Below are 8,330 nucleotides of genomic sequence, written 5' to 3' on the forward strand. Positions count from 1 at the left end.
AGGAAACACCTAAAATGCATCAAGCGATTATTAATAACGCAACTTCGACAGCGTAACATCGCGGGTTTTCAGAACGGTCTCGTTCTCCCTTCCGTTTCGCGCAAGTCCTCCGGCCGTCGTACGGTTCGTTTTCAACAAAGGAACATCGGTAAGATCGTTGAAGCTAAGCCCACCGACGGGGACGTTTCCGGTGCCGTTCGCGTCGTCTGTTCGGAAGACTCTTTCGCTCCCATTGATTCCGCTACCTGTGACATTTTAAAAGCCAAGCATCCCTCTGGTGCTGATCACCAAGATTATCAGTTTGAAGAAAGATGGCGGAATCCGGCCGATTGCTGTGGGTAGTATCATTCGCCGCATGGTTGCCAAATTGGGATGCGCGCACTTAATGCCGACCCTTGGCCCCCTTCTTCGCCCGACGCAGCTTGGTTTCGGTACCCGTGGGGGAGCAGAAGCCGCAGCCCACACCGCTCGCCAATATGTTAATCACCCTCACCAGAACGCGAGAGTCTTACTTAAAATCGACTTCCTAAATGCTTTCAACATGGTTCGTCGCGATCGCCTCTTGGAACGCGTGTACAACGAGTTTCCCGATTTGTACTTGTTTCTTCGCCAATGCTACTCCTTCGCATCTCTCCTACGGCGAATCTTTAATCCCTTCGGAGCGTGGGGTTCAGCAAGGTGACCCATTGGGACCAGCACTCTTTTGCCTCCTAGTCCAGCGCGTGGCATCCAGTATGAGGTCGGAATTAAATATCTGGTACCTAGACGATTCTTCGATGGGCGGAAGGCCAGTAGTAGTTCTTAATGACTTAATCCTTCTACAAGAGCTTTCACTCGATGCCGGCCGGTCCTTGAACCCGTCAAAATGTGAGCTTCTCGTCCTCCATTCGGGTGATCACGACGATGATCACTTTCGATCCGCGTTTGACTTGGCAGCTCCTGGTATTACGGTCGTCGACCGTAACCGCTACATACTTCTGGGAGCGCCACTTTCGGATGAGGTGATTTCTGCCTGTCTTGCCCAGAAAACCAACGCTCTATCGGTCATGGCTAGAAACCTCCAACAGGTGTCGGCTCATCATGGGTTCTTCCTGCTTAAGAACTCGTTGGCTATACCGAAGCTCTCCTACCTACTGCGTAGTGCTCCGGTGTGGCGAGGCGCCTACGATCTTCACTATTTCGATGAGACCCTCCGGGTTGCTCTTCAAGAAGTTACCAATATTTTAATGGATGAAAGGTCCATGGGTGCAGTCGTCACTTCCCATATCCAAAGGAGGCCTTGGCATTCGTCACGCGTCCCAGCTCGCCCTGCCTGCCTTTCTTTCATAGCAGTCCAGCAAGGCGAATTTAGTCCGTCAAATTCTCCCCCCTTCCATAGTCGCATATGTGGACCAGGTTTTTCACGACGCTCTTCAGCAATGGGAGCTTCTCTCGGAATCCACCCCTCAAGATCACTGGCGGCACCAGAGCGCTTGGGAAACACCTTTTTTCGACTTAAACACCAAGCTATTGTCTGAAGGAGCTTCGTCAGATCGTGACAAAGCGCGTCTTCTCGCAGTTTCTTCGGCTGAGTCCGGTGCGTGGCTAAATGTTCTTCCATCTCCTTCTCTTGGAACCCATCTCTCTGATGATTCCTTTCGCGTAGCCGTCAGCCTTCGGTTGGGAGCTACAATTTGTGTGCCGCACTCCTGCGTTTGTGGTAGCCTGGTTGACTCCTTCGGTTCTCATGGCCTCAGCTGCAAAAAGAGTTCGGGCCGTCGCTCCCGCCACAGTGCCGTCAACGATATTTTGAAACGGGCACTCGCGTCCGCGGGTGTTCCATCTATTTTGGAGCCGTCTGGCCTGTCTCGGGACGACGGAAAACGGCCAGATGGTTTTTCTTTAATCCCGTGGACCGGAGGGAAATCCTTGGTATGGGATTTCACATGTACCGATCCTCTCACTCCTTCGTATTTGAGTTCTTCTTCAACAGCCCCTCTCTGGGCCGCTACCCAGGCTGAAACGAAGAAGAACTCCAAATACTCGGCGCTTGCGCACCGCTATATGTTTAAACCGTTGGCCATTGAAACCCTTGGCTCCTTCGGCCGCGAGGGTTTGGCGCTGATCCACGCCATAGGCCGTAGGATTCGTTCCGTCACTGGTGAACCGCGCTCTGTTTTATACTTGATCCAGCGCATGACGGTCGCCGTTCAACGCGGTAATGCCACTTCGGTGTTGCACACCTTCCCGCCGGGTGCTTCCCTAGAAGACTATTTGGTCCACCTCTAGTTTTTTTTGTTGTTTTTTTCTATCCTTTTTTGTACATTTCAATTAACTAAAGTCACCACTATTTCAATAGATAACTCAGTTTTAGAAATTTTTTTAGAGCTATAGGCATGATCCATTATTGTTTTAAAACAATATAACGCAAAAATATCTGGTATCTTGAAAACCGCTAGTGAAAAACCACGGCGCAATTTTTTTTTTCAAAAATAAGAAAGACTTTATTGGTGTATATGGCAGCGGAGGCCTTCACACCATGTGCATCATACAGAATTAGACTACAAATTTAAAGTATATACAAACAGCGATAAGAAGATAAATACACAAACCCAAAACAAAACTATTGTACCCGGCAAAGTTAACGAATGCCAACGGCGCGGAGCAGATTACACACGTCCGAAATAATCGGTAGTACACCTCGAGAAAAGGCCATACGGAGACCCGATACAGAGTGGAGAAAGTCACCTGCCGTAAGCGACGCCAAACACGAATGGCGGGGACCGCTAGCCGCACGACATTAAAAAAGAATGTGGTGAAGCGTCTCTATCGCCGCGCACTGACCGGAGCGACACACCGAAGACGTTCTTAAGCGAAAACGGAAAAGCACCGCAGCAGTTGGAAGCCGGTCACAGTTAACACGTGCTACTAACGAGTCTTGCCAACGTGGCAACCGAAGACCCGCAATACAGTCCCGTGACGGATCAGTCTTGTACCACCCGACGCCCCGAGCCGAAACAAAGTGGTTCCATGAAACCTGCCAAGAGTCCGTAACCAGAACCGAAACCCGTGTTTTAAGGTAGCTTTTGGTGCGAGGCAAAAAATCCATCGGCCGCGCAGGATGGTCGATAGCCGCTACTGTGGCACATTTGTCCGCCATCTCGTTCCCCGGGATACCGGAATGAGCCGGACACCACAATAATTTAACACGCCCGGGGTAACCGTGACAGAGGCTCCGGAAACGTAGCACTTGAGGGTCAGGGCCGTCCCCCAAAATCATAGCCAAGGCCGATTGGGAGTCGGAGCATACGACAATGTTCCCGAGACCTTCACTGCGAGCGAAAGCCACCGCTTGATTAATGGCAAAGAGCTCCACCGTGTTAATCGGGTGGCCCGGATCCACAACGAACGGACGAGCGACATCGCGATCAGGAATGCAGAAGCTGGCGCCGGCACAGCTGGATACGTCCTGGAGGGAGCCGTCGGTATATATGACCACGGAATCGCCGGCCATGGCATGGAGTTCGTAAAAGAAGAGCTGGCGCAACTCGACATCCGAGAACTCTGACTTTGAGGAGCGCAGCCAGCGACAGTTGACGTCCGCCTGGACAGGGGTCCAAGAAGGAAGGGAAATAAGGCTGGGAGAAGGAACCAAATCATGAAGCCAGTCAAGATTAAGAGTGACAAGTTGACGCCAGTATTTGAGGATCGTTGGAGTATTATGTATCGTCCAGAAGTGTTCAAAGTGACTGAGAGTGGCCACCGAGCCAGTTATGTAGCGCCTGTAGTAGTAGGGAGCATCGGCGGCTGCGGCCAGGTTGACAAACTGCATACCCAGCAGATCTCTACGGTGGGAAAGCGACATGATCGCCGCTTCAGCTTCCATTAACTGAATACTCGTCGACTTGGGAACACCCAAGATGACACGAAGCGCAGCATTTTGGAGACGGTCCAAGCGCCGTAAGTGGGTGGCAGCCGCGGAGTTATAGACGATGCTAGAATAATCGATCCGGGAGCGAATAAACTGCAAATACAACACCTTGAGGGCGCGGCGAGAGGCTCCCCAACGTGTACCAGAAACCGCGCGCAACAAATTTAGCCATTGCATTGACGATCGATATAAGGCATCAATGTGGGCGCGCCAGGTCAGTTTATGATCGAGGGTAACACCGAGGTAGACAAATTGTTCGACCCTCGCCAAAGTAGAGGACCCGAGTGAAAAGTAGATGTCATCGTAAAAGGCCGCGCTTCGTATGCGGGAAAAGACCATGTATTTGCACTTAGACGGTTGAAAAGTGAGGCCCCATTCGCTACAGTACTCCACCATATTGTCAAGTGCAATCTGTAAGTGCTCCTGCAGAGTGATGGCATGAAGACCAGTGACCCAGAGCGCCAGATCATCGGCATGCTCACCGTGTAAAACGCCCACTGGGCAAGAGTCCGTGATGGCCCCGAGGATGACGTTGAAAAGCGTTGGGCTAAGTGAACTCCCCTGCGGCGCGCCTCGCTTTACCTCGAAAGTGTCCGATACCGTCTCCCCAATTCGTATCGCCGCCATCCGTGCACGTAGAAAATCTGCCAGCCAATGAAAAAGGGAGCCAGACAAACCCGTCGCCCGAAGTTTCTCCAACAGGGCATCATGGTGAATGCTTCCAAAAGCGTCTTTCAGATCCAAAAAGATAGCCACACAAGAGTGTCCCCTGGCAAGGGTCAATTGAGTATCCTGCACGAGGCGAACTAAGTTATCCGTTGGCCGCCTGCCCTTACGAAAGCCGGATTGGGAATCCGGGATGACAGCGTTGTCGTCCAAGAACCAAGTCAAACGACCTAGCCCCAGTTTATCGAAGACCTTGCCAAGTGTCGGAAGTAAGGAAATTTCCCGGTAGGAAGACGCCTTTTGGGGATCTTTGCCCGGCTTGCAGATCTGGTGCAAGATAGCGTATTTCCAAGCCTTTGGGTAGGAGCCCGCTTCCCACAAGGAGTTAAATAGCTTCAGGAGGGATTCACGGAAGAGCGAGGGTGTGTTCGTCAACATCAGATTGGAAATATCATCGGCGCCTGGAGCTGTGTTCTTTAGGGACGACCAGACCGTAGCAAGTTCCGCAAACGAAAAGGGTACGTTATACTGGCCCCCCTGAGGGGGTCAACGACCGAAGGCTCGGCAAAAAACGGCGGGTTGGTGGAAGATGACCAGAGGCCTGGGCGGAGGTGGCCAAAATTCTCACAACATCAACCGCATTGTTGTAGGTGTGTCCACCATCAACCAACGTAATGGCTCGAGGCGAGGTGGATCCTTTCGTGAACCATTTTACTTGGTTCCAGACTTGTGTCAGGGACGAGTGACCATTCAACCTATGACAGTACTCTTGCCAGCTTTTCCGCTTAAGCGATTTCACGTGGCGCTGAAACTCGGCCGAAGCCTTACGGAATTTGATGTATACTGCTGTGTCTTTGCTACGAATAGCCCTCCTCCTCAGAGCCGTCACTAGGTTAGCCCGCGTAGCGCATGAAGCATCCCACCACTGTGGAGAACGAGGCTGTGAGGCGGGGCCAACCGCCCTCTTCGGAATATGCGCCTTGGCCGCGCTCTGGAGAAGAGACGTAGTGGAGGCCACCGTTGCTTCAACTGCCGGTTCGGCCACACCAGCCTCCAACATACGACGGAAGCCGTTCCAATTTGCTAGCGGGTAGTGCCAGCGTGTCCCACTCTTGGTGCGGGTGGCAAGCAGAGCATCGGACTCCAGTAGTATGGGGAGATGATCGCTTGAGCCTCCCTGGAGCGTCCGCCAAGACAGAGTGGGCGCCAAGTCAGAAGTGACGAACGCCAGATCCAGCGCACTATCGGCAGAGGACCGGGCATGACGAGTAATAAAGCCCGTATTAAGCAGGACCATCCTATCTTCATCTTCTAGCCAGTCTACAAGGAGGGTACCCTGCGCGTTTATCTCCTGACAGCCCAAAAGCGTATGATGAGCATTGAAGTCACCCAAAAGAAGCCAGCAACCCGTAAAAGGCGATCCAGAAAAGACCGATCCACCGAGCGCTTGGAATCGTAGACATTGGCGAGAGTCACACGTCGACCATCGAGAGAGAATGAGACCATGCACGCTTCGACCCCGCCACCCCTGGGTGGGGGTATGTGGGTAGGGTTGAGACGACGATCAACTAGAGTAGCGACTCCGCCGCCCCTCCCGAGCGGTTGGTGCGGACGGTCAACACGTAAGACCTCGTAAATACCAAAGTCTAAACGAAGAAGGTCATGGGGTTGAAGCCATGTCTCTTGAAGCGCGATAACGGACGGCTGATGGATGCGGTTGAGATTAAACAGTTCTCCAAAGCGGGCGTTAACGCTTTTCGTGTTCCACTGAAGAAGGGCGAAGTTATGTAGCCCCATCTTGGTGTGTGGGAGGGGGAGCGGAACGCCTATCGGTGGGGGCGAAGACAGCGACATAGCTCTGAGGACTAACGGTGACGCCTGAAGAGTTGCCAAAACGGCCCACAACTTGATCCACCAAGACGGAGAGAGCAGCATCCAATTGTTGAGGAATAGCTGGTGCCCCCGTGAGAAGTTGCGCCACCCCTCGGATAAGGGTCTCCAGCAAGTCGCGAAATTCCGCCACGCCCAAGTATGTGGTGTTATCCCCCTGGGGCTGGGAGGAGGGCGGCTGTTGCGAAATCTCCGAGGAAGTAATGCGAGCCGGCGTAATTTGGGGAGGAGAGGTCCGTTGCTGGACAAGCTGGGGTCCGTGAGCTCGAGACCTGGTCCGACGGGAGACCTGAGCATAGCTCCGTGATTTGGCCAACTCGCGGGCCTCCGGAAACGGAAGGTGCTCCGTGCGCTGTAAGGTGACCACCGTTTTCTCCAAACGTAACTTCGGGCAGCGACCATCCTTGCAGTTGTGCGCACTCTTGCAGTTAACGCATTTTGGTGGATTCGTACACGGGGTCGTTTTGTCATAAACATGGTCCTGGCCACATTGGGCACAGATTTCGAATTGCACCGAGGCTTTACACTCCCGGGCAAAATGGCCGAAACGGCGACACCTGTAACATTGGCTAGGGCCCGCCTCATAATCGAACAGCCGGTAAGAGGCGCTGTAGAACATAACTCGGTGGGGGGCCCTGTCCAGGAAATCCCAAAACAAACGCCGAGCTATGGCCCCCCAAGCGACGGATACTGGAGATCGCCACACCAGTGTCACGTAAAACCTCCAAAATGTCATCCCGTGTAATATCTTGCGGTACTCCGTGTAGGTGACGTCACCGAGAGCGGGAGTCTGCAGGATATTTTGTCGTTGCTCCTCCGTGGCAGCGGAGACCATTAATTCACCGCTTTTCAGTGCTTTCGCTTCCACCCCCCTCCCGAAAGTGGACTCTACCAAACGATGCAACGCCTTCGTCCCAAGTTCGTGGAATTTTTTTGATCCCACAGCGGGGCGTAATTTGAACTGGAAGTCCTTCGTCCGAAGTGGGGGGATAGTCGCTCCCTCCTGCCGTTCGTGTGTGCGCGCCTTTTTTCTGCCTCTCTCTACCGTCGTAAAGCCCAATTCTGGGAAATCCTCCTCGCCCGAGCTCATCAACATGGCCGACCCCTCGTCCACACGCGGCCCGGCCACTTCAAAGGACTTGGCGGTAGCCAACTTAAACAAAAACGGCAATGCTAAAGGGAAGGAAAGGGGAGGGAGACAGAAAACAAAAGGGACAAGGAACAAAAAAAAACTGGGGCTAAATAAACAAAAGAATCGAAAAACAAAACTTACAAAACGGAGAGCGAAAAACTGCGACCAACTCGCAACGAAGCAGCGCCGCTTTCTGCACGGCACAATTTTCACTTAAACTTAACGTTTTAACTAGATGGCGGTAGCCCTGCCAGCTCCATGGAGGCAGTTTTTTCCGACTTCCGCCGGTAACTCAGTAAGAGCTTTGGTAAGAGCCTGCGTTAAAGTGCGTTTACGCGCAATTAGCTTGATTTCGAATCTAGGGTACGTAATTATATTATCTTTGCTGCTAATTAACTGGCCCACAGGAACCGAATGAGTCCGAACGATTTTTTCCCGCTCTATCCCTACAGTTTGTACTAGGGCCTAGTACAAACTGTGATTTTTATACTGGTAAAATTGTTCCTAGTTTTTATTCATTGCGAGATGAAAATAAAAGTATTATTTTCTTCAGGACATTTGTTATTTTTGTTTCACAACGTCCCAAGTAATTGTTTTACGCAAATATCATTGTTTTAATGTTTTAGATAACTAGGAAAATTTTAGTCCAAAAAGGAAAATTTGAAGGGTCGGAAAGAAAAATTCCATTTTCGCGACCTGGCAACACTGATTCATATGCTGTTATCAAATATA

The 8,330-nt window shown here is 51.8% G+C and overlaps 1 protein-coding gene across 1 annotated transcript; it reads left to right on the top strand.

The window, feature by feature from the left end:
• Positions 1–530: 530 nt before the first annotated feature.
• LOC149947820 (uncharacterized) lies at positions 531–2,268 on the top strand. The gene is made up of 2 exons (XM_090170973.1): positions 531–1,245; positions 1,379–2,268. Exons 1-2 carry the CDS (start codon positions 531–533, stop codon positions 2,266–2,268), a joined length of 1,605 nt encoding a protein of 534 aa, XP_090027099.1.
• Positions 2,269–8,330: the final 6,062 nt, after the last annotated feature.

Source organism: Leiobunum rupestre, chromosome 4 (genome assembly GCF_980474605.1).
Source record: "Leiobunum rupestre chromosome 4, qqLeiRupe1.1.hap1, whole genome shotgun sequence".
NCBI classification, from domain to species: domain Eukaryota; kingdom Metazoa; phylum Arthropoda; class Arachnida; order Opiliones; family Sclerosomatidae; genus Leiobunum; species Leiobunum rupestre.

What these genes read in the sequence shown, in the direction of transcription:
- LOC149947820 (XM_090170973.1), top strand. Translation starts at nt 531, where the DNA reads ATGCTTTCAACATGGTTCGTCGCGATCGCCTCTTGGAACGCGTGTACA. An exon ending in AATGGATGAAAGGTCCATGG is followed by an intron (nt 1,246 to 1,378) that starts GTGCAGTCGTCA and finishes CCCCTTCCATAG; the next exon opens with TCGCATATGTGGACCAGGTT.